Source organism: Diorhabda carinulata, chromosome 1 (genome assembly GCF_026250575.1).
Source record: "Diorhabda carinulata isolate Delta chromosome 1, icDioCari1.1, whole genome shotgun sequence".
Classification (NCBI taxonomy): domain Eukaryota; kingdom Metazoa; phylum Arthropoda; class Insecta; order Coleoptera; family Chrysomelidae; genus Diorhabda; species Diorhabda carinulata.
In genome coordinates this window covers 2919839-2946616 of record NC_079460.1, presented here as the reverse complement: position 1 = coordinate 2946616, position 26778 = coordinate 2919839, and the positions used below count along the sequence as shown (strand labels likewise).

Sequence of the window (26778 nt, the reverse complement as noted above, 5' to 3'; positions counted from 1 at the left end):
ACTCTCATATCTACAATCTCCAGAAATCAAGACCATCTTCATATATGTCTTCTGCAACGTTTACTGTTTACATTTCTTGTATACCTTTAACACAGTAAACAAAAAAAAAATATCCTGTTACTTATGAGAGCAAAGACAATAATATTGTGTAATACTAAAAGCGATAATTATTGTTTCTTCTGTGGTTTGTCAACACAAAATTACCTAATTTATAGGTTAACTAAAGATTAAATCAGTTTAAGCCCTCGATTCCGTTTAAAGACTTTTAAACTAGGTTAACATACAGTGCAATTAAAAAAACTGTTAAAATATAAACCATTCTTAGTGGCAATTAGATCTCCACACTGAATCTTTGTTATTTAATATTCTATTATTGCCTCCCAATAGTTTAGGTAAATCATAAATCAAAAATAAGGTTAAGTAATTAAAGCGACAGCTGTACATTTGAGTGAAGGAAAAAATACAACATGACAGCGCTGCAATCTTTTATCTTGTGAAATAATTGTCTTCTTAATATTAAAAAAGTTTATTTTATGTATTATATTAAAATAAAACAATTTTAGTTGTTGAAATAATTTGTTTTAATAGATAAAATTACATAGTTAAAATTTAATTTCAGTATATATAGACGGATTATCACAGCCCAAGTCACAGCTACATTTTCTAAATTTCACGAAGGAAATATGTTGCGGTAATTTCAAAATTAGGATTACATAAGAACTTTAACACTAGGTTTAGTTAAATTAGATATTGAAAGTGAAATTAGAGAAAACCATAAAGGAAAATAAAACATAATTGAAAGGGAAAAAGAACATAACCTATAAGATGAAATAGTGAAAAACGAGGAACTCAATGAATTAATCAAGATGACAAAAAAAATGTAGAGAAAGAAATAGAAGGTAGTGTATAAGTTTCCAGGAAATTATGAAAGTAAAGTCACATTTGAGATCGACAAGAAACTAAAATATTACACTAGTATTTCGACAATTCTCCTGTTAAACTTAAAAGTACAGGTACTAGATGTGATTACATGTCCATCTACCCTAATTTAAAAGGCATTTAGCGGCTCCCAAGGCTAATCCAGGCAGTAAAACTAAAGCCAGGAAATCTGATACGTCACTAAGGATTCTAAAACTAATAAATCTAGAAAGCAGTAACAAATCAATGGACCTAATGTACATTATTATAGACACAGATATCCCATTCAATGATCGTAAGGATGGGTCAAAATACATCTTTTTGTTATACAGATAGTTAAAAGTGGGAGTAAGGAGCTGGATTAGGGTTTTTTGTATCAGAATGCGAGCTCTTCATACCATCAAGAAAAGCACTCACTGCTTTTCAGGCAGAATTGCTAGTAATAAACTTCCCTAGAAAACTAAACTGCCTTAAGATCACTGAATAATATATAGTGGACGTACAAGCAAATGTGGGTAGTACAAACTAACTCTAAAAGAACTAGCTAGCAACAAAGTATGTAGTTACTAGGCCACTGGGGTATATCAGGAAAGGAGAAAGCTGATAGCCTTGTCAAAAAAGAGGCAAAAACTCCATACTTAGGACCAGAGCCTTACAGTAACCTTATGAGGTGTCATATCAACAACGAACTGAACTCCAGGTCTAACCCAATCCAAAACATTCATAATCATATTAGCTAAGAAGTCTGAGGCACTTCTCGTGAGACCAGAAACAACATTAAACTAGTTGGCGGTCTTCTCACTGCTTCATCAAACATCATCTAAAGACGACAGACTTGGAAGAGGATGACAACTGAAGATTTTGCAAACAAGCCATGGAAAAAGCAGAGCATCTACTCTGTAAATATCCTGCTCACTTCAGCAAAAGGCTTAAGTACTTTGGAGAAGTAGTACTAATTTGTGGGAATTGCCTGTTTTGGGGGGAGTTTACATATTTTGGAAGCAAAACAATGAAATGTAGACTCTTGTACAAAACATCTTCTATTTTGCAACAAAACGCGGGTTATTAATAAACAAACTATAACTGTAGGATTATAAAATGTACCAAGTTTTTATGTGCGGTTTTTAGGTCACTTAAGATGGAAGATTTGCTAAAATGAATTGGATTAGATACACATAAAATCACATCTAGTCCTCATAGTTATTGGACACCCGGTAGTTTTTAAAGCAAATTGATTCCCAGTTCTGAAATTATAGCAACAAATATTAGTCTTACGAATAAACAGAAATAATTAAAATATATAATAAATCTGATTTTGGTATGTAAATGGTACATGTTTTCATTATGTACTAAGAATATAATTATTAGAATGTCTTATTATAAATCGTTGAATAAATAGAAAAAAAAAAACATAAATAAATACTAAAAATTTTAGGATTCTTTGGGGGAACGAGAGGGAGACTGAGCATAATTTTGTAGAACTTTTTGGCATAGAGCTTTTATAGCTGGTTGATTGAGTAGTTCAGCTTCTCTTGATATCCTCCGTACATCTGACATACGTTTATATTTAACAGCTAAAAAGTACGCTGTTTTTAAATGTCCAACATCTATATATGCAGCAATCTAAAAAAGAAGCAATATAAAATAATTATAACTAACAAAGTAAAACCATCCTATATACAAACCTTAGTCGCCTTATGAAATATCAACTTGATCAAATTCTCTACTTTGGCACCAGGAACATTGGCTTTTACTGAAGTTACCACTGCAAGATGCAACATTTCATCACAAGTATCTACGATTGAGATATCATTGCTCTCTTTGATACAATTCACCAACTCAGCTATACTGGAATATTTTTGTTCTTTCGCTAATTGTTTACAGGCTTCACAATATATTTTCGCAGGTTTCAAGGAGAAATCTTGGATTAATCTAAAATGAAACAAGCCCTTCAGTGCTCAAGTATAAGATTTCACAGTACCAATATAATTCCAAAAAGATATTTATATAAACCACTATAAGTAGGGACAATTAAACATGTAATTATTATGATGAATAATGTTCAAACAAAAATAGTTTCAAATGGTACAACACACATGAATGAACGTACAGGGAGTTAATGCCCGGTTGGAGGATGTAAATTCGGCCAAATTAATTACCTGTTCTACAGTTTCACAGAAGTCGTTTTAAATTCACTAGTAAATTCGGCCAAAAAGTGTCACAGGCTAGGTTACAGTTAATAAAATCGGCTGCTTTGGTTTTGTGCTGTGTAAATAATCTGTCATGTACAATGTTAAGTTTTTAGTTAATATTTCTTTCATTATTTTTAAAATTTTCTAATTTTGTTTTATTTGTATAAATTTTTGAAAATATAAGTTTACATATATAATCTGACAGTTGTATATACACGGCTATACATTCTATTGAGAATTGTAGCCGCTCAAAATGAGCTCTTCTGATCCTGTATTTTTTTGGGTGGTCTGCCTATATTTTATCCCTATTTAATTACAGTTTATCACATATTTTTGAAGCTTCGAATATTGTTCTCCATTTCTTTCTGTCCTGCATCTGTTTGTTTCAGTTACATATCCTACAGTTTTTTCATTCTTTTATTGTGTCCGTACCATTGTATTATTTTTACCTTAATTATATTTACAACATCCTCTTTTTCTAATATATTCTTAATTTCATACTTCATAAGACATCTACTCATTATTTCCAACTTTAACTTTTTTGTTTTAAAATAGCACCCTAAAATCTGACCGGGTTTAAGTGCACAAATATTGCATCCCAAATTTCTTTGGCCGAATTTACTACACTAATATGTCATATAAGTGCTATCTGGCCGAATTTACTTACGTTCTTATTTTATAAAAGTAGTGTTTGATAAAAAAGAAGCAAAAATCATAGCTTTAGGATGTAGAATGTGGAAATAAATAAGTAAATATGCTGAGCAGATATTTTAAAATTTTTATTGTTCATTCATGACATGAGAAACATGTATCACGAGTAATAATTGAACGCTCTAAGCCAACAAATGTTTTACATTCAACACAACTTTTTTGCTTTTTTCCAGGTTTGTCTTCGGTTTTTTCGTCCCAGAGTTGGGTTTTCCAGTTAATTCAAAGATTTTAATTCTTACAATGACAGGAAGCATCAAATTAATTTGTCGAAGTTTTAAATGTCGAAGAAGAAGACCTCTTCCCAATTTTATCATTTCGAGGTTGCTTCTGAATTGGAATAGATAACTGCAAAGGCGTTTATTGAAGCTATAATCATCTAAGATCGTTTCCTTGGGTCTGTTCGATTAAAGTTTAAAGCTTTTCGCCTCAGTTTTTGGTGGGTTCGTTGAGACCTCGAAAAGGACGTTTCACGGCTGGCAAATGAGTAATTATATCCACATCTATGCCGATAAAATAATTAACGTATTCCTCCGATTCAGTTATATCCATATCTTCAGCTATTTCTTGTTCGGTGTCCGAGCCTATAGATCTCTTACTGACATGGTCTTCTGTTGCTTCTGAGCCCAATTCTATGTCTGAACAATGTTCTGTTTCCTCCCTTAACGTTTTTTTCCTCTTCATAGGACATACAGAATAAAAAAAACTTGCTTTTCCGAAAAGTAAACATGAAATAATTACCTTGAAAAAGAATGGCCTAATAGATGAAAAATAGAAGGTATGGTGGGGGTATGACACCAAAATCTTATAAACACTAAACGTACGGTGGAGTATGAGATAGATGCTGTAATAAACATGGATATATCTCCTACGACAGTCCACTGTATACTGAAATAAGCACGTTGTTGCACGTTAATAAGTATAAAACGAAGACTCGAGGACTCGCGAAGTTTGTGTATGTTAGCTGATTGTTATAGCATTTTACAGTTAGCTAGTTATCGATTGAAAACAGCTGTGGAATTTAATTTCACGGCCGGATAGCGAGGCATACTTCATTAGATTAGGGATAAAAACCGTAACGAATTTCATTAGATAAAAAATTTATTGTTTTATTAAAAATACCAATGCAACGTTTCGAGTTACACCAAAAAATAATAGAAAACTTAATATTTTAATGAGTTTTGTTTTGTTAGTAATAAAATAATGACGTCTAAATCTTTCTTGTTTTATTTTGTTATACTGGACTAGAAGTGCTTATTTTTTAGTATGTCAATAATAGCATATGAATTTTTTGTAGTCTAAATTGGGAAGGAAAATGAAATTTGTATTCCCAACGACACAGTTGAGACAAAATGAGAAAAAAATTAGCTTAGGACTTTGTGCTAATCTTATCAAAATCCTGGCTGACGTTGAGGAACACACACTCACTGCACCAGAAAATACTTGGTTTTCAATAATGGAGAGGTATCCATTTTGGAATTGACTTATTATTAAAAATCAATATCGAAATGGGAAAGGGATATGAAATTTTTGTCCCAAACTACAAACCTGAGATAAAAATTTCTGTCTGTAATTAAAACTCACTTTGAAGCGAGAGCGAATCCTTCTTTAATTTCCTGTCCACAAACGATAACCAACACAGCCAAGTTTATTATGTCTTGCGTTGAACCAAACAGAGTAGGGGGAATTTTTGGTTTTTCTTCATTATCTTTACATGCACTTGCTAAAAATTTCACAAAGATAAATTTCAAAGGCGAATCAAACAAATGATACAATTAAATAGAAAAGTGAACAACTTTATCGATTTCAATATATTTAGTGTATATGTTACGGTAAAACTAACTAATTCTGTGATTATATATATATATATATATATATATATATATATATATATATATATATATATATAAATGAGATAATTTATCATATTTATATCAATTATTCAGTGCTACAAGTACTTGCTACTAATCCTCATGACATAACAATACGAATAAAAGTGTGATAAGCCTCTATGTGTAGTAGTAGCGTTGTGGACTACCAAGAGCCGTTAAGCACATACGCTTTCTGATAGGCCCGTCGTTTCCCACTAGAAATTACTGTCCTTAAAGAAGCCGATCAGGTGCTTTGGCTTGAACCTTTCATCAATTGTATTGGAGTATACAGATAATACTTCTTTTATTAATAACAATAGCGGCTCCAAAAAATAGTGTAAGAATTGCAAACACTACTAAACAGTACAGTGAAATGTTTCAAAAGATGAAGAATCAAATTCAATTGTACAAAATCACAAGTTATATTTTCAATCATACAACACATGATAAAAAATCTATTTATATTAACAACATAATACATTTGACTATCAACAATAAACTTAAACGTAAGAAAAATTTAGAAAACTAAGAAGAATGTATTAACCAAGGAAGTAGAACATAAGCACAATCAAGAATTTTCCTCAATTTTGCCCCTTGTTCGGTCTCTGCTGCATGCATATATCTATCTTTTAGATGCCATGAACATGGGAAACATTATATTGAAGGAGAATTATTACTACTACCTTCTGATGTTTGTTTCTCCATTTCCATATAAACCTGCATAGGTTTCCCTTCTTGATCTTCACATTTTGCCAAAAATTCTGTAACTTCAATTTGCCTACCCATGGTTTTGATATGTTTGCATATGTCTTTTGTACTCATTTTCATCACTAATGAAGGATTTGCAATGCTCTTTTCTTCAAAACTAGTTTGTGAAGCTGGAGTCAATTTTGTAACTGAAAACATAAATACTTTGTATTAAATTTAAAAAAGTCAGAGCTTCATTTCGGTTCAACCAGAAATGTTTTTGGATTGTTAGTATTAAATCAAAATTCTGAGAACAATTACATATGCAAATTTTTTACCTGTTGCCACATCAATCCACTCTTCTTGTTCAGCACCGTATCTCAAGTGTTGCTCGGCCATGTTAAGAAATTGCGAGTTCTTTAATAAATCTTTGAATGTTGAGGCGTTTTCTTGATAAAATCGCATACATGTCATAGCAGCTCTAACAGAATCTCCCATAAACTGTTGCAATTGGTAAAGTGAATGCAACATGTTAAATTGTTCCAAATGTCTACAAATGTGCATCAAATAGTCCTAAAACATTGAAATTGTTTCTAATTCTTTATCTCGGGAAATGAAATTTTCTTTAGTTACAATGAGAGAAATAGTCACTATGCTATACAGTGTGAGAAAATATTTTTCAGTTACTGTATATAATTATTTAGAAAATACCGAAACACTATAAATTTTATTTATAAACAGGCAGTAACTATGTTGAAATTTTGGAATCATGTGAATATCAAAATTTGTATAGCTATGATGATGTTCCCAAGTCATTAACAGCAACCATTTTGAAGATCAATTTCTTTTTTATATCTTAATTACGTTGTGAAGAACAAATTGTTAATTTTTAGTTTATGAGTTTATTTAAAAGAATATTTGCGATAAACTTTGTAACATTTTCGAACAGACCTTCAATCATTTGAAAAATTGTGGGTTGTATTTAAAACCCCCCATTATTGAAAGGGTAAATAGTTTTGTATCGTTTGGAGTGTCTCTTCTCCATTTAAAAATGTTAAGTTTGTTACAAATATCAACAAACAAAAAATTAAATCATTGAATTATCAAAATTTTTATAGTTATGATGATGTTCTCAAGTCATTAGCAGCAACCATTTTGAAGATCAACTTTTTTTAATTTTTATTCACATTAAGAAAAGAAAAACTATTATTTTACAGTTCATGAGTTTATTTTAACGAATTTTTGTAATAAACTTTATAAACTTCTTTTTTATATTTTTACTTACATTATGAAGAACTGTTAACTTTTAATTCATGAGTTTATTTTAGAATAGACTTTCCAAACGATATATCACGTCAATAATTTAAAACATTGAGGGTTATATTTATCATTACAAGATGATTGAAGTTATAGAACACTTTTTAATTGAAGAATATCAATTTATAAATAGAAATAATAGCTTTTCAACACTGTCTATTGATGATATACGAGGTGTGTGAGACAAGTAATAAGGCTAGCAACTTAAAGCTTTCCAGCAACGAATTACTACACCGTCTACTATTTTTGAGTGTCGTCAGTGAAGTTGTGTTTTTGTTGATTGATCAAAATTTACAGTAACATTATGTAATTAAATTTTGTTGATGAAAATCCACGGGGAACTTTTGAGAAGCAAAAGCGAGGGTAGCATAATCATTTTTTGAATGCCTAAAAGATAATAAACATTAAAAACTGACAAAAACATTGAATATGTATCAAAAAATCTCACAATTGAAGAGAAATATAATCGAAAAAACATGTTTGTTAATATTATTGAAATAATATCCCAACAACTACTAATGATTTGAATCCTTTTGACTTTTTCTTTCTTCCCAAAACACGTTTTATCTAAATACAATCAAAAGATTGTTAAAACAGTCTGTCAATAGGGGGAGCTATAATTCCACGAGTGTATAGTTTGCTCTGGTAAATAAAAATCTGTCTTATTACTTTTCTTTATATAATTTAATATTCTTATTTTTACTTACTTTCCAAACATCCAGACTGGAGTTAATCAGAGACATTTTTTCTTGTAAAATTCCAATAACTCCTTCTTTAAGACAATGCATATAAATTTCTACGAACGTATCGGTTCCTAAACGATTATCAATGATGTTGGTCAAAGCTAAATAAATGTCGCCGTGTTTAATATAAAATTCCAAGAGACTAAGACGAGTTCCATATCTGGTTAAATAATAAACACATTCGTCGTAGAATAATCTGCATAACGGGGGTCTAGAACTATGAGATTTCTTTTCGATTTGTACTGGTTGGTAATAAAGTTGCGAAGAAATGTTTTTTAAATTTCTCATTTTATTCGATATACAAACAGCCAAATCTTGTTGATGGTTAGTAATATTTTCATTTATTGTAAATTCTTTTTGATCTATATCTCTGGTATTAGATTCTAAAATTTGTATTATTTCTGTTAATAACGGCGGATCCTTTGACTTTTTAGACTCTGAAAAGTTAATATTATTCGATGTTTTGGTAAATTTACGAAATCCAAATTGAGTTTCACTATTGTCGTTTTGTAGAGAATATTCGTAATGCGCTGTCTTATCCAGGCATCGCTGGAATTTCTCTCTAGCGACTACCAAACTGCCTGCTTTTAAGCAACTTTTACCCCATGCTGCAAATACGCCTAAAATGTCAAAAACCATTAAATATAAATTCATTGTACTATTTTATTTCTGTCATAAGAAAAAAAATTAAGACTAACTATAATCTTTAATCTAAATCAATATGAAAACTCTTTATACTGATCAATGGAATTATCTAGTAAGCCTACAGCAGCACTTATATCTATGAAGCTGTAGATAACACAACTTGGACAAGAAATAATAAGAAAACTAAGTAGATAAGTCTTTCTACAACACCTGTCAAAGGTGTAAATTACACCAGACCAAAAGATTGGTACAACAAAAATAACCAAGCAACAGAGCCTACAAAGATTATAAGTCCCAATGAAGTAAAAAACAAAAACAATAAAAAACACCGGAGCTGCTCTGGTAACTCCACTATTCAAAAAAAGCTATATACACTCATGAGCAAAAAAATCGACTCAGGCGATAATCTTGCAATCACATATAACCAGTAAAAGCACTGAACACGAAATTTTAAAGCTTCAAAATGGCATAAAATATTGTAATGTTTTTTGCTCTGACAGTCGGTATGCTTGTTTACAATAGTGCTAGCTGGTAACTGACCCTTATAAAAGGTAGTTCACAACTATTAGTTAGTCATCAAATATCAACCGATACACATCTCCTTTAACAACAAACGAGAATTCAATTTGAAAATGGACACAATAAGTGATAAAGCTGCTCAAGCGGCGACAAGACCAAAGTCAGCGAGAAATGGTCAGTGCGCTGAACACGAGTCAGTCTGCTTCTTTCAGAGTTTATCGTCATTACTATAAGACTGGTTACTTTCATCAAAAACGCTGTTCTGGAAGGAAAAACTGCACATCCTATATAGATTACAAATTCATTGGCAGCACATCACTGAAAAATCGGGCCCTCACTGGTGTTCAAGTCAAACAAAAGTTCATAGAAACGCGAGAGGTGGCTGGACAGTCAAAAGAATACTTAAGGCAGCTAAACATGAGCCAAAAAGACCAGTTACTGACCCCAAAATATTGGTCTAATGATAGAAGTAAATTGTATGTATTCTTCGATGTCAACTTGAGAGCCCTACCTTCAACAACCCCATTGGAATGTTAAATGAAAATCGTCAACGTTTGAAACGGGAAATATTGTTTTATTCGTTTGGAATGTGTCTTTTTTTCTAGTAAATAATGTTAAACTTGTTACAAATATTAACAAACAAAAAATTAAATCATGTGATTGTTATAAATTATGTTCCATCATTCGCAGCGACCATTTAGAATGTCAACTTATTTTTTTTTTGTTTATATACAATACGAATTGACATGAAATAATATGAAAACAAAGTTTTTCCACAACACCTATCAAAGGTTCAAATCACTCCAGGCCAACATATTATTACAATAAAAATAACCAAGCAATAAAGCCTAAAAAGACCCTAGGAAGTCAAAAAAAGAAATAACTTTTAAAAAAACATAAGACTGTTTTTGTAACTCACAATTAGAAGAGGTTGATATGAAAAAAAAGAACAGTAAACACAGGAAAACTATTTAATGCCATAAAAATATTAGGATAAATTGAAATAACAAAGAAAAAAAGATTAGTTATACCCATACTATGGCTTTGAACCATGGACAAAGACCGAAAGACACTAACACCAGAAATGATCTCAAGAAGAATATTATAAGTCAAAACAAAAAAAAGCGGGAAATAGAGGAAGACCTGGATGGATGGAATCTACAGAACAACTGAGAACAGAGAGAAAAAACTACCTTAAGCAAAGGAATGAAAGAAATGAAAAAAATTTTGGAAAGATAGATAGCATTGAGTTAATATTAAAGAAAGAGTACATCTTTATACCACCCTCTATCTCTGATTAAATCTTTGGTATTAACTTTATGCATCAAACACCAATTATAAGCGAGTAAAGAGAGATTGCCAGTGATAAACCCATGCCCTTTATCTCACTACCAGCAGTTTCTATTCTTAATATTAACTCTATGTTAGATAGAAATAAAATTTAAGTAAGTAATATACAAACATTATGCAATTTTGACTCTAATCTTTAATTATATTCAAGAAAGAATTGAATGAATCCTTTTAGGGTCCCAGAAGGAAATTTTTTTTGTAGGGAAAAATAAATCAAATTTTTATCTGAATTTATTTAGATGAAAATATTTATTACTGATTTGTATTTACCTGCATTATCAAGTCCTGCTTTAGTAGATACTTCCAAAGCTAAATTCCATTGTTCATTTTCCAGCAGTTTGTCACGTACCCGTCTTAAAACTGAAGCATCTATGAAATTTCCTTGGGAATATTTACATGGTACAGGGAGTAAATTAAAACAACCTCTTTCGGCTAATAAACCGAGTAAGTCTGCTTGAGATATAATTCTATCCGCCAACGCTGTACCGTTGTGTAAGCTACATTCTATTGAAGACATTTTAGCTGCCAGCGCTAAAGTTCTACAAAATAAAACCAGTCAAAAACATTTAAAATGATTGATCAACTTGATCTATTTTGAGTAAATTGAAAAAAAAATTAGTTGGTGAGTTAAGGGTGTCATATTTGATATTGGTTTAATCCTAAACAATATAATGAGCATATGCCACAATTATTTGTGTATCAAGACGTACTTCAACATTTTAATAATGAGCATATAGTCGATTTCTTGAGTGGGTTCTTGATTGGGTAGTACTAATTTCAACATCATGTTACAATGGTCCAAAAGAAATCTAAAACAAAGACATTTATCATTTCTAATATTATCATAGCTAATAAAATGACTATTTTCATTTAATTGTTAAAAAAGTTGGAGGTGATGATTTTAGGGGTTTCTAACAAAATGAAACAGGTATAGTTCCTTCTAAAATATTATATCTTGACTTACTGCCTGCAAATCGACAATAATCTATGGAAGTTGTCAATTATAAATAATGAAATTAACAGTAATAACGTTGTACTTTCAGAAATTCGAATATTTATACTTTTATTTATAATTTACGAGTCGTTATTAGTAACACGGTAGACGGATTATTTATATAGGAAGGTTTAGTAAATATTCGTAGTGAACAGACCGAAATAGAAAGTAATCGAAGAATTTAAATAAACTATATAAGTTAGTTAAGTGTTAGTGAATTATATAAATTAGCTAAGTGTAATGTATAGTGTTTAAATAAATTGAAAACATAAGAGACAGTATTTGTAAATTGACCCCACATTTACAAAATTTATTATTTATTTATAAAGTCTTTTATTTGTAAACAAATTATTGTTGCCATATCTGAAAACTTAGGTAAAAAGCCTCCTACAACATTATTTATACACTTAAAGCAGGCATATGACACTATCCGATGTTTATTGGAGTCAAATATCTTGGAAAAACGTTATATAAATAACGAACTTTCATACAAGTTGCTTTGGCAATATAAAAAATGTATTATGGATATACAATTTTAACAAAAAGCTCATGATAATAATAATATTCTACGTACTTGGGATAGTCTACATTTTTGGAATGGTATTTCATAATTGACAAACATAAGGAGACACTCGGTGCGTGTTCATAAGAAAATTCCTCTCTTGCGATCTTGTTATGTTCCGGATTATCGGTTAGAATCCAATAATCGTTAACAAAAGATTTTGTAGAAGTTGTATCGTTCGTACCGGATTTTACTTCTACGCCCGTTGTTTGAAAGTAACAACCGTTACAAACTCGTACTAAAAGGTCGCCGTATGTAGGAACCTACAAATATATACAGTATTGAAAAAAGTTCACAAAACACGGAAAAATCAATGTAAATTATTAACAAGTTATTGTGGCAAAAAACACAAATGTTTTATTGAAAATTATCTCTCAGATCAGTAAGTTATTAATTTCCATTCTAATAATTAAAGTACTCAAAGTGTAGAATAGGAATCCAGTGAAGATGTTCATACATTAAGTCGTTGGACTTTATATTTGGACATTGTAATAAATAGTTTCCCGATAAATCTATGATATCAGTTTTTTTGGAAATAAACGTTCATAAAAATCATGAACACAAGAAAAAATCAATTTAAAGGGTACATTTTGTTATATAGGTAATTATTTATTAGTAATCAGAGGTAATAAATCTTTAAACTAATTGTTAAAAAAGAGTAAACAGTAATATGTGAATACGTCGTGAAGTTGGCTGCGAGTACAAAGACAATCACTTCTGTGTACTAGTTCATTATGGTCGATTCATAAACTTGATTTTTTTTTGCCGTTTGCTATTGCAAAATTGAAAAGATTGAAATGCATAAGACCATCCATAACGTCAAGTTTATGAATATGTTGTAAAATTTGCTACGAACGTCAAACAGCAAACGGAAAGTCAAGTTCCTGAATCGACCTTTAAGGCAAGTCTCTTACCATTGCATTATGATTGCCACTAATTAAAATTCCAAGTAAAAGTAAACAATTTCCTAACCTCAAATTTTATTTAATATGTTGTGATTGGAAGAAATTGTGAAAAAGCAAACACGTTTTGGAACAAAAAAGTGCTTTTTCATCAGGCTAACGCACCTTCTCACACTTCGGTGATCACATTTGCTAAAATTCTCGAATTGGTTTATTACCCACCTAGAACTGGTCCCCAGCGGTATTTTCCTGTTGCATAACCTCAAAGTTTCACATTTTCATCAGACGAATATTTTATGAAAGAGTTGAAAAGGTTAGAATATCAATGAAGAAAATGTGAGGACAGAAGGAAAAAAAACCTTGTTTCTTTGTTAGGTCGAAATCTTTTCAGATAACCCTCGTAGAAGATACCTAATGTCTTATTCAAGTTGCATCAATTTATAATAAAAAAAATGTCCAATACGGATACAGAAGATATATTTGTAATTTTTAAATATATTAGAATTAGAAAACAAAATACAAAATAAACTATTCATATATAAAGAAGAAATTGAACTTCGAAGTATAAAAAAATGCTTTTATGCTTTACCCTATTGCCACGTTGTAACTTTTTTCATTTGTTGGTGTAAAATGAAATTATGAGTTGATTATGGTTACATTCAGTTCAACTGAAGGAAATAAGAATAATACATTTAAATGGAATAATAAATAACTTGAAAAATGTAATTAAAAACAAAATCAAAAACAAGTAATTTGTTTATTGTCTATAAATCTTACAACACCGACGGCAATTCTGAAGAGCTGTCAACATTTATAGAATATACCATTACCCCTTATACACGAATGATTTCACCTATACTAATAGATAGCGTGTGTGCGAATATCTGATAACATAAATATCGTATTAAAATTGAAAAAAGATAGTCTTCTGCTTCATATTTGTAGTATATAAACAAAATTACCATAATAAATAACTTTTGGTGATATATTTCTATGAATAAAATCTACTTTAAAATTATTTTTGTTTATCTCTTTAATTAGAATGCTTTAGAAAGAGACGAAGATATATCTATTCAAATACATGTATCCATCATACCTAGCTCTGGAAAAGTTTTGTTAGTTGTCATTTTATTTCAACGCCATATTTTATTCTTATCAAATTATTTAAAAACCTCATTAGAATGGCTTCTGAAAAGTTTATTTCTGTTGATTTTGAGGTGATTGGTGAAGTTAAAGGTAAGAACTTTAATAAATTGATAAAAATTATTATATAGAAATTAATAAAACTTTTTTTTCCAGATGTACTCTTCAAGGAGGTAATATAAACTATATTTTCACTAATTTAACAACCAAATTTACTCTCTTCTCTTACAGTATACAGCAATAACTGCTACTAGTACAAACGTGCGTGGCTGGTGTATGAACAGTGACAACAATTCCATAAGTGGAGTGCTAGAAGGATGCGTTTCTAATGTAGAATTAATGTAAGTATTACATTCTCTATATTATATAAAAGGAGTGATATTTATTCAGTAATATATTGCTACTAATTAAAAACCACATTTGTTACAAATATTTTTCCTTGTGAATATTTTTTTCTGGATGTTAGTTGCCTTTTAGTTTGTTTAGGGAATTTAATAATCAGAGATTTTAGTGCGAGGGCTATATTTCTTGAGAACAATTTATTATATATACTTTTAATGTTTAGGAAACACTGGTTGAAAAACGTTGGAAGTCCTAAATCAAAAGTCGAGCAGGTCATTTTCACCAATGAGATTGATATAGAACATCTCACCTATGATTCGTTCAATATTTTGGAATAAATTAACTATTGAAAATTTCCAGTTCTATACTACTAAAATTTGTTTAAATTACCTGTATAATATGTACTGATCTCATATAAATCAATAAATTTGATTTGATTTGTTGTGAACAGTTTTATTATTTATTTACAATTTGTTTTCTTAAATTGATATTTGAATGAAATTTTTGAAAAATACTATGTTGGGTCTTATTGGCACTAGCACTATAAAGTATGTGGTTTATTTAGGGGGGACAGAGGCAAAAAGTGGGTATATTTATGAATTTAGATGGGGACATAGTGGTGTGAACATTATTATGAGAGAAATATCAAAAAGGGGCCAAGTTACAACTTTATCCCTTTCTACAACATATAAATGCTGATTAAAAACACAAAAAGGGCACAAGTGGGCTCTCAACTCCTTTTTGCTGCAAATATATCTAATAAAAAATAACAAAAGGGGGACAAGTGGTTTGTTGACTCCTTTTTACTCATTATATACAAAAATTGTAGTACAGCACCCAAGTTATTTTCTTAAATATTCAGTTTGCAGTTGTCCCCTTTTTACAGGTTGTAGAGGACTTTTATTCAACCAAATTTTTTGTACTTACGCTCGTTTAGACAAAAATGTTACTTGGCACATTTTTGCAATTCAACGATGATGGTGTTTTTGTTTTCAAGAACACAGGAAAATCAGTTACAGTAAGTCTATGATATCAGTTTTTTTGGAAATAAACGTTCATAAAAATCATGAACACAAGAAAAAATCAATTTGAAGAGTAGATTTTGTTATACATAATCATTTATTAGTAAACAGAGGTAAAAAATTTTTGAACTAATTGTTAAAAAAGAGTAAACGGTAATATGTGAATACGTCGTGAAGTTGGCTGCAAGTGCAGGTAATCGCTCCTGTGTACTCGTTCATTAAGGCCGATTCATAAACTTCACTTTCCGTTTGCTGTTACAAAATTAAAAACATTGAAATGCATAACACCATTCATAATTGTCATTTGACGTCGTCGTTTATCGTTGGTGACTTGGTCAACATAAACGAATTTTATCCTAATCATATCTCTTTGCGTTTGTCACGTGATTTTGACGTATGAAGTTAAAACAAAATTTTATGGTTAACGACCACAACGTCAAATTTATGAATCGGCCTTTAAGGCCTAACCTAACCATTGCATTATAATTGCCACCAATTAAAATTCCATAATTAAAAGTAAACAATTTCCTAACTTAAAATTTTATTCAATATGTTGTGATTGGTTTAACAAATAAAGTAGTCAATACATCACTGGCAATAATTATATCTGCTGCTGCCTTGCATTTGGAGTCTGATGAACAGAAAAGAGCACCAATGCTATGGTAGGCCAGACTCTAGCTGGAGAGACCAATGGAAAACATGAGTTTATATAATTAGAGGAGAAAATATACAAAAATTATTTGAAAATAAACGAAGAAAACTTCTAAGGAAAATAAAACATAAATATAACTAAGAAATCCTTTGCGAGAGATCAGAAACTCATCTTTCCTTCGAATTGCAGCTTGCACACAATGAAAATGTTGCAAGTGCAAGATTTTGCATGAAACAATCAGCTGAACTTCATCTGCGTATGCTTTTGGTCAAGATGTATTGCGCTTTCATTGCATTGCATCATGTTAAGCGGCCTTTAGACAGATTTTTGTACGCTGCTCTCTAAATTACTAAGTTATAAGAAAGGAATGCTGTTTTTAAATTGATTCGGGAAACATAATCAGCAAATCATTAACATATTATTCACTTATTGATAAGCATTTAGTTTGGAATACTCGAAATAAATATTTGTATTAGATCAGTAAAGTTTTATCACTAACTCACCATCAAATGATAACTTAAATCAATAAAGGCAATGGACATTGATTTGATATTTTCGAAATAAAATGAAAATTGATATTTATATTATCTTTTATACTTACCAGCATCCTTTTCAGTGAACAATAATAACAAACGACTCGTCCACATCTTCTACAATGATGCCTGCGATTAAACATTGAAAAAACAGTTTTTACACAGCACATACACTCCAAAACTTCACTGTTAGGTACCCATTCAGCTTTTGTAGGTACTTTTTGAGGCATAATAAAATAAGTGACATCGGATGATAAATTAAGGGAATCCAAAGATTGCATTAAATTACATTCGGGTGGTTTTAGCAGCCTTATATTTGGTTGGGCTATGATTCGAAAATCCAAGCTCTTTTCGGCATATCTTCTTAATAGAACATCTATTTTTTCTAAAGATATTATACGATCGTTGAATCCCCTTTCTAATACTTCTTCTTTTAGAACGTTCAACACAGCTGATAGTTTGTCGAGTTTCGTATTCATTAATAATAGTTCGATGATGCTGAGTGGATCTTCAAGTAAATCAAGCAGCTGTAATTGTTCATCGAGTTGAAAAACTCCCAACATCTTCAAGCTTATTTCCACGTATTTTATAACATCATCGTTGACGTTATTGAGTAAATATTCCACTATGAATTTCAAATGGTCCAATTTTTTCAGCAATTTTATTAAAGTGTAACATATGTTGATACCTTGTTGGAAAGGAAGAATGTCCAATAATAGTTTGATTTTTTCAAAATGTGTAGTAGATTGAAATAATAGGTAGAAGTAATATTCGTCAATGGCTTCTAATAAATCTTGGCTCGGAGAATGTAAATCAATGTAATCCAACATCAGATCAATCTGGAATACACAAAACTATTTATTCCGGAACCTGATAGAGAAAAAATGGATGCTATACTCACGTTATCGTTTTCCACAAGTAAGGAAATCACCTGTCTTTTATTCTCCACACACCATTCATAAGCGGTGTACCAGGATTTCACTCCCAAGATACTTTTGAGCTGGAAACCAAATACAAAAATAAGTTTCAATAATTAAAAAAAATTGTCACAATACTAGCCTCAGAATTAAATAATAGTCACCATTTGTATCAATACATGTTAAAATCAAACACCAACAGTAAAAATTTTACTGTCTGGTCCTTCGAGCCGGATATGAAGGAAGGTTGGGAGAATCAGATAATGCAATTGTTGCTATTGGTGTAGTGATAGTGTAAACATATGAGTTAGTACTAAATTTTCATGTCAAAAAGACCAAATTGATTTAAATGTTGAATTACAAATAAGCTAATAAAAGTTTAGAATACTTATAGCCCAAAATAATTATCTAGATATTGTTTTTGGAATATTTTATTATGAAAATAATTTGATGGATTCAAATTTCATTTAATATTACATCATAGTTACTATTGTAGTTTACAGAGTGATTGATTTGGGGAAAACTAACAAAAAATGTGAATTTCTATAACCGTAGAAGCGATTTTCATACCACCACTACACTAATACTTACAACTACACTGTGTCTGATCTTTCGAGTCTTCCATATATTAATATCCGGCTCGAAAGACCATAAAATGTAATTATACTGAACAGGTTGTTCAGAATATAACCAAATTACAAATACTTTAAAAACATTTGTAATCTATAAGAACAGTCGCTTCCATATGAGATTTGCAAAAACAAGAAACAAAAATTAATTTTAAAATAAAAGTTGACACATTTTTCCTATTAATACATGAACAATGCTTGGAGCTCGAAAAAGGCGATGCATCACCTGAGGAGTCTTTGAACCAGTTGGTTCAGTGAAGCGTATAAAAAAAGCATAAAAACAAGTAATCCTATTAATTTTTACATTTAGAGCCATTTTTATTTTGTCAAGTGTTGTGTTGTGTTATATAATATTTTGTTCACTACTTTTTTTTCTAAAAAATTAATTTCTTTTAATCCAAATATCTTGAAATGTAATGTATGTGTTTAAAAAAGTATAACTCGTTTAGTTTTTATGCTATCGATCTTTGTAGAAAACCATTTTCTGGGATTTTTCAAGAGCTATAAGATCAAATTAGTTTAATATTTTTTCTGCCTTCATTTTTGAAAGGGTTTAGTTTAAGCTGAAAGGACTCGAATAAATTGCTGTTTACTCAAATATGTAAACTTGTTGATTATTATTGTGCTTATTTTAAAAGTTAATTCCAAATGAATACTAATTATTCCTTTGTTTCGCGAGCAAAAGAAACAATAGCTATTTTTTAGTTTTCTATTGTACCTTGCTATCATTTTTGATTTTATTACAAAGTTACCTAGGTATTTGTTACCAGAAGTATCTGCATATTTTTTAAAATATCTGAGTATAAGTAGAAAGCAGTACTTATTTATGTAGACCTTAAGCAATATTTCTGTTATTTTTTCCTAAAAAAAAAATGTGATTTTTAGTTTTGGGTTATTTTCTAGTATTTATAAACAACGTATTTGTACCCCATTAGATGCGCATGCGAGCAAAAGAAGCGCAGAACTAACTGCAGCGCTCAGAGGAGAGAGAGAGAACGATACACTATTTGTTTCATTTAGTCGGAACACCTTCCACTTATAGGAACTGTCCATATAGGAGTATTACATATATGGTCATGTCACAAACATAACCTTAAAATATATTGTAGCTCCTTGTTAGTTGATTTTGATTAGTTAGAACTTGAAAAATAAAATAATACTCACTTTTTCACAAAGATCTATGTGTAAAGACCACATCTTCAGTTCCACGACTTGTCCATCCTCTATAACATTGAACCTGGTCAATTCCGACTTGATAATGTCCAAACAAAAATCTCCCGGCCAATTCCGCATATTATCTTTGATATTAGTTAACCTCAACTCCCTGTTGTTTATTAATAGAACGTATCTGTAATATTCAGGTACGGTATCGTCGGTGATCAAATTGGATAAAATCGTGTCGATTATGTCTAACCATACACGATTCCTCTTGACATGCTCTTCGGGAATACATTGCACCAAGTCGAATAATTGTTTCCAATCGATATATACAGTGTCCTCTTCGAGTTCTTGTCCGTTTTCTTGGCTATCGTTTGACGGGCGACTTACAAAAGCCCTGGCTAATTTTTCAAATTTTACACAGCGTTTTTTTATGATATCGGATATTTTTTGAGAACTGATTTCGTTCTGCAAAGCTGTTACTATCACGTTGTTGTTGTAAACGAGCTTCAAGTGACGTATTTTATTCAGTGATAGATAGTTCATAAACACTCTTATTCTATCTTCGCTGATATCAACATTAACGTCTTGCACTGTATACATTTTAGTCAAAATATAAGCCAATAACCAATTTCTTCTTTGTATATATGCGATAACGCCTTTGTTGGGTATGTACAGGTTATTTTCAGGGTACAATTCTTCTTTGGCAACGTTTTCTTGTGCGTGTAGATTAATTGTTGGAAAACAGTTACCAACTACGTGGTATAAATAGTCCAATTTCAACTTTCCAAAATACTTTTCGAACTCGCCTGGTTCTAGATGTCGTTCAAACAACAGTTTGCCCATCAGTAATGATCTATTAAATGGAATTAAGTTGAAATAGGAGGTGTTTTTACCTTTTGAAATGATATCTGATGTGTTTTGTTCGATATAGAGAATTCGAGAGAATGCTTTTAGATAATTATACAATTTAGATATGTATTTAATTGGATCTGTACCAGATTCACTATTTTCGCTTAGTAAATTGTTCAATTTCAATATACTTATATGACTTGGATGCCTGTTGTTCAATTCTCCAGGCTCACATATGCTCAAATCTGATATTACATCATTAATAGCCTGAGAGAGAGATTTGTAAAATTCCTCTTGTTTAATATGCTTGTTCAAATCTAGTGGATAATGTGGTGATATGAGTAGCTGTCCAATGCTTAAATTCTTTCCTCTAGCAATTTCCCTAAACATAGTATTCAGTTTATTGTAAAATTTTACGTAGTTAGATGTTACATTATCCTCTAAAGAATAATTTTCTGCAGCTAGTTGGAGCATGATATCAGAATTTTCAAAGTTGTCTGGAAGAGTTATCGCTAAATCTAGCATATTCATAAACTTTTCATTTTCAGAAGTGTAATGTTTAAAAAAATAATATTTTTCCAAAAGGATATCAAGTCTCTGTTTCATTTGACGATTGGCAGTCACTTCATTTCTTTCAAAAAATTGCTCTACAATCTTATCGATGGCTAGATCAAAATTGGTAACAGATATTTTTGGATCTACTTTTTTAATTGCTTTTATCTTGAATGTTTTCTTCAGATTATCACGGAGGTTTATCAAGCTTTCAGCAAAGTGCAACTCGCATATCAATTGGGGATCTTCTATTGAAAAAATCTAAAAAAAAAAACAACACCAAAAAAACACCTTTAAGATCAATTAGGATATTTATAAAAAACAGTGGCTTTTCATTTTTGAATAAAGTAACTTGATTAAAAAAACAAGTAAAATTACTGTACTCATATCTAAATTCATATATATATATATATATATATATATATATATATATATATATATATATATATATATATATATATATATATATATATATAAAATTATAACGAACCTCTCCTATAATAAAATTTCCCCTATTAACTCTTCTATCGCCCCTACAAATTGGTAAGTAAAATTCATTTTTTTCTCAAATTAATAAATAAATAAGTAAAGATTAAGAAACTTAACCACCGATATTTTTTTCAAACTTTCTGTTACATTATTAGGAAGTAAAATTGGTAACCCTTATGTAGTGTGATTATACCTTTAGTCTTGAGAACCAGTCCGCGGAAAGAAGACAAGCAGAGTATATAATCTTAGACAAGCAGTCACAAATGGTCTGATCAGAGAGGTTAGAAATGAGTGGCAATAAATTTATAAATGAATATAGTATAAACAAAAGTAAAGTAAAACCAAAACCTTCAATTTATTAATTGTTGTGACTGTCATGGTGAAAGCAGTGTTATCGTGAAATTAGAACAGGAATAAGATGATACCGTGCCTGCGTAGTTTGTAGTGATTTTTTTTATTACTTCACTTTTTTCCAAATTATCTAACCTTGCGTCAGATTATAAAAAACTACTGTTAATAAAATCAGTGTTCATCCAATTTCACGGTTGTGATCGTCTACACCTTAATATTAATTATTTATTATCAATACTTTTTTCGAAATTTAATTTTATAATTTTTTTCTCAAAATGAAAAACAATATTACGTTGTATGTGTACGTTGTTCAATAATTGTATTATGTATGGAATTATTGCATGAGGGTTATGTTGCAATTGCAGAAAAATAAATAAATAGAGAAAGTATAGAGTCTAGTGAAATACCTCCAAACTTGAAAGATATGCTATATGAGTATGGATCGTCCAACAGTTTTACAAGACATGAATTTATATCTATTCTAAGAATAGGCAAAAACTAACCATTAAATAGGGTTTTCTTTTAGAAAGATGTGGATTTCAGAAAAGAAAATGTGTAAGTTTGTGCTTTATTGTCATATGTTCCCGTGTTATTATCTAATTCTATGTATAGGTAACTTCAATTGCCTCTAAAAAAATTAACTATATGTTTTGTCTGGTTTATACTAATAAATAGGATCAAAAATTTGAAAAACTACTAATTCTGAATATTAACAGATGAGACAATAAACAATATACAAAGAACAGTAATAAGAGGTATGAGGTACCTAAAGTTTAATTAGTAAATTAAAAATAATGATGATTGACATTGAAATAGGAGCAAAACAAGACACATTATTGGATTATAGTGAGAATGAAACAAGATGGTCATGTTAAGACAGTGTTTCTTAACCTTTTTGTGCCATGCCCATCCAAGCCTTTCTAAAATACTTATGTCCCTCCTATGTAACATGTACATAATTTTAAATACTAAAAAATTGAATTGTAAAATTAATAAACTTAAACGTTTGGTGTTACGAAGAAATTACTAGGAAATTGTCAACAAAACACAGTAAGTAAATTTTCGAACATATAATGGAAAACTAAAATTCAAATTCGACATAATTTTAATAAGATTTTAATTAAAAGCAGAACCTCCCTTTACCCTTCAACTCTATAAAAACTGAAACATCAATTTATATAAAAGACTATATTAATATGTAATCTACTACTAAATACACACGCAGGTATAAAGAAAAAAATACTTCTTATAGTCAGTTGGCGTCAGTCGACTGACCCTTGAGACTGGTTAAACTTGTATAGAGTCTATTTTCAAATTGCCCTCCTAAGGGGCGTGGGCCCCATGTTGGAAAGCACGGCGTTTAAACCATCCGAGAAACTTAGATGAATGAATAATGGGATGGGTAAAAACTTTTTACTGATAGTGTATATAATACTTAATTTAAACACATCGAGTTTTCCATGTTTCTTTTATAATATAAAAGATATTAAATAAAAAAATCTGACTGGCCAGGAATCTTCATTATCCCTGTTCTTCAACAATTTCAAACAATATGGTCCTCATGAATATGGGGTTTTGTGAATATTCAAGAATCAATTATTAAATGTAACTTTTACCATAACAAATAAAAGGTAATATCTTCCTGTACAAATGTCAAATACTTTTTACAGACCTATCAACATTGACAGGTGTTTATTTAAAAGATTCTGTATAAGACATTCCAAAATGATAACATTCAAAACTTACATAATATTCTTATTTTTATTGAAAATACAACAAATATGCAGCATATGGCCTCCAGATTTCAGTGTGGATTTATCCAATGAAGAAGTATTTGTAATTTCAGATCCTTTGGAAAGAAGTGAATTAAAAGATGTATATGATGAAGAAGAAATGATTAAAAAAGAGGAAATTAAGAAACTAAATGTACAATCCGATGCCGATAAATATTATAATTTGCACAGGAACCAAAAAAATTATGAAAAACCCACCATTAAGTTTGAATCTCGGAAGAAACGTGTGTATGAAGAATTTAACGCTGATAAGGAGTATGAGGAACCTTTTAAAGGAGAATTTTCAAATGTAAGTTGCCTGTTATGAAAATAATTGATGTTATTAAACATTCTCAAGTGATTTGTTATTATTTGGCTTATATTTTTTACGGATTAGAAGGATGACGTAATTTATTTTGACGTCGAGGCTATCGGTTTACCTAGTATGAAAAGAAAACGAAGTGAATACAAGAATAATTCAGATGAAAACTATGATTACTTAAAATTACAAGCTGAGTTTGATAAACAAATCAAAGAAGTTGTTAAATCTAATGATACATTAAACTACACCGATGTTAAAGAAGAAGAATCTGTTAAAGATATTTTGAAAGAACTGGTAGAGATAAAGAAACCTAGAAATTGTACTGAAGAAGAAAGAAAAGGGATAGGTATCTCTTCTTCTAGAATACTCATATTTACACTCCACATTTTTGCTGAAACTTGTGTATACATATATGTTGATTAAATTTTAGGTTTGGCTGCTGTAGAGTGTTTGTGGAGTGATTTACAAAAACCAAAGTTGAAAAGTCATGTATTAGAAAGAATATTAAGAATAGTCTTGATATGGATCTGTGTCTACTTAGTCATTGCGCTTCCATGTTGGTGTCAATATGGTAAATATATAACTATTTGTTAATAACAAAAAAATCAAGATGTATTTCAGGATGGTGTTGCTGCTGTTTCACTTGCAAATTTTGTAAACCACGTGAAAGCATTGAAGAAGTTAAACAATTTTTTGCACAAAATCCACCAGGAACATTTCACGATAAAGATGGAAATGTCATCAAATACACCCCAACCAAATACGAAAAATACGCTCAAAAGAAGCTCGAAAATCAATTGAGAAATTTGTGAAATAACAATTTGTAAATAAAAGTTATTTACTATTGTAAAAATTTTAACTCTTTCATTTCCACCTAATATAAACATAAAGTTTGTGAAGAATAACAAAATTAGTAAGACAGAAATAATTATTCAAAAAGAAATTGAAAAGAGCACTTACCTTGATGACTTGGAAGGCCCCTTCAAAGTCATATTTCTTTACACACATTTGTATTAACGATTCAGGTGTTGAGAGCATATATTTCATAAGATATTTATCACATTTTTCATTATCTTTGACATTCCGTATTAATTCCATTCTCCATATTGCATCTGATATAACTTTATGCAATTGACTTAATCGTTGATGCTCAGGAGAGTCCTTTGAAGGTATATTTTTAGTTTTAATTTCTTCCAAAACATCTTTGACCAGATATATAATCAATCTAACTTCTTTTTCTTCACAAATAAGTATACTTTCATTGATTTCTGAATGTAGATGATAGGTTTCTATGAACAGAGATGCAAATACGTCTTCCAAAAGTTCTAACTGTAGAGTAAAATTTGTAATATTCAACAGTTTTTCTTTTATTTCTCTCACTGTCTCACTTATATTCAAATTTGGTGTTTTAGTGATGCAATCTAATAATTTTTTCAAAATAGAAAAAGCTTCAAATTGTATACATTGCACATTAAACGTTTCGAATATTTCTTCTTCTTCCTTTATGAAATCATATATTTCTTCAAGACAGGATTGTTTTAAATCTAAGTAATTTGAGAATGTTTCTAAAGCTGAATGCTTTTGAAAAAAGTTAAAAACTTCTCGTGTAACAACTAAAGGTTCATTTGTTTTAATATATTCAATTATTTTAACAGCATATTCAATTTTTCTAAAGTATCTATTCCAATATGTTTCAATATCTTCTTTATTCAGGTTTTTCAATAAATTCTTGATATGGTCAACATCAAATTCATTGAAATTTGTTAAATTAATAAGCTGCAGTATAAGTATTTTATTAGATATTGTTCTATTTGGTATATAAATTCTGTCAGTTGATAATATCTGTGAAAACCAATGATTCTTTTTACACAAACAATAGTCAAATAATTTTGTGGGATTTTTGATATTAATCCCTATGGTATTGTCAATATACCTAAGAAACTTGTTTAGGAGTACAAAATTTTGATTTCCAATTATTGATAAATATAAAATATCTTCTTTAATAATATCTCTCTCACATAGATCATAAATTTTTGGTAGTATATATTCTGTAAGATATCCATGTTGATATTTGTTAGTTAATTCAAATTCACTAATACGCTTGTAAAGTAAATTAACTTGTCTGCCATGTTCACTATCACGTTTTGATACTTTTTCCAAGGTTTTCAAAATCTCCTCCATACTAAAAGAAAGGTTTTTTGTTAAAAAGGAAACTCACACACCTCAAAATATTGAAATTTTTACACGTTTATTGTGAAATTGTAAAAAATCAACATTCATAATAATAAAAAAATGACAAAAATATAAAAAAACATTTTGGTTCCACTTACTTAACATGTTATAATTAAAAAATCACATTCCGTTTAATACTTTCCAATGATATAACAACACATTAAAATTTTAAGCCTACAATATTAGTCAATTCCATTTATCCTTTATCTTCATTCTTTCAATCACTAATTAGTAATAATAAAAACAACTTAGTTATTTGGGTCAGTCAATCATTATTGGATGACTAAACTACTTCAGAAACGTTTACACCCAAGGTTAAAATACGAATATAAAAACAACAGAAAACAAAGTTTTAATTTTGTCACTTTAATATTTAAATTTTATTTTGTGTACACAAAAGTTTA

At 29.9% G+C, this 26778-nt stretch overlaps 3 protein-coding genes across 6 annotated transcripts; 2 read left to right on the top strand and 1 right to left on the bottom strand.

The window, feature by feature from the left end:
* Window positions 1–557: 557 nt before the first annotated feature.
* LOC130896624 (zinc finger FYVE domain-containing protein 26 homolog) lies at window positions 558–26778 on the bottom strand. Its single transcript, XM_057804828.1, has 14 exons — window positions 26473–26778; window positions 25103–26324; window positions 19811–21469; window positions 18002–18100; window positions 17169–17939; window positions 12519–12769; window positions 11661–11759; window positions 11221–11489; window positions 8401–9056; window positions 6715–6949; window positions 6373–6585; window positions 5403–5541; window positions 2604–2850; window positions 558–2541 (listed from the first exon to the last, which is right to left on the bottom strand). The coding sequence occupies exons 2-14, from the start codon at window positions 26321–26323 to the stop codon at window positions 2350–2352; spliced, it is 6051 nt and encodes a 2016-aa protein (XP_057660811.1). The 5' UTR covers window position 26324; window positions 26473–26778; the 3' UTR covers window positions 558–2349.
* Window positions 14514–15341, top strand: LOC130896658 (acylphosphatase-1-like). Its single transcript, XM_057804903.1, has 4 exons — window positions 14514–14644; window positions 14708–14724; window positions 14783–14892; window positions 15117–15341. The coding sequence occupies exons 1-4, from the start codon at window positions 14590–14592 to the stop codon at window positions 15229–15231; spliced, it is 297 nt and encodes a 98-aa protein (XP_057660886.1). The 5' UTR covers window positions 14514–14589; the 3' UTR covers window positions 15232–15341.
* Window positions 21709–25065, top strand: LOC130896645 (uncharacterized). Of its 4 annotated transcripts, none has more exons than XM_057804881.1 (5): window positions 21709–22603; window positions 23895–24130; window positions 24218–24488; window positions 24573–24713; window positions 24764–25065. In XM_057804881.1, exons 1-5 carry the CDS (start codon window positions 22579–22581, stop codon window positions 24952–24954), a joined length of 864 nt encoding a protein of 287 aa, XP_057660864.1. In that variant the 5' UTR covers window positions 21709–22578; the 3' UTR covers window positions 24955–25065. The 4 variants fall into 4 exon arrangements, with proteins under 4 accessions (XP_057660864.1, XP_057660856.1, XP_057660872.1 ...); XM_057804873.1 differs by having other exon boundaries at window positions 21709–22027; window positions 24764–25064; XM_057804889.1 differs by having other exon boundaries at window positions 21709–21977; window positions 24764–25063.

Coding starts and splice junctions, on each gene's coding strand:
- LOC130896645 (XM_057804864.1), top strand. CDS start 23,699: ATGTCAAATACTTTTTACAGACCTATCAACATTGACAGGTGTTTATTT. Junction 24,489..24,572: donor AGAAGAAAGAAAAGGGATAG/GTATCTCTTCTT, acceptor ATTAAATTTTAG/GTTTGGCTGCTGTAGAGTGT. Junction 24,714..24,763: donor TCCATGTTGGTGTCAATATG/GTAAATATATAA, acceptor GATGTATTTCAG/GATGGTGTTGCTGCTGTTTC.
- LOC130896658 (XM_057804903.1), top strand. CDS start 14,590: ATGGCTTCTGAAAAGTTTATTTCTGTTGATTTTGAGGTGATTGGTGAA. Junction 14,893..15,116: donor GTTTCTAATGTAGAATTAAT/GTAAGTATTACA, acceptor TTTAATGTTTAG/GAAACACTGGTTGAAAAACG.
- LOC130896624 (XM_057804828.1), bottom strand. CDS start 26,323: ATGGAGGAGATTTTGAAAACCTTGGAAAAAGTATCAAAACGTGATAGT. Junction 11,490..11,660: donor CTCATTATTAAAATGTTGAA/GTACGTCTTGAT, acceptor TTTATTTTGTAG/AACTTTAGCGCTGGCAGCTA. Junction 2,542..2,603: donor TATTTCATAAGGCGACTAAG/GTTTGTATATAG, acceptor CTTCTTTTTTAG/ATTGCTGCATATATAGATGT.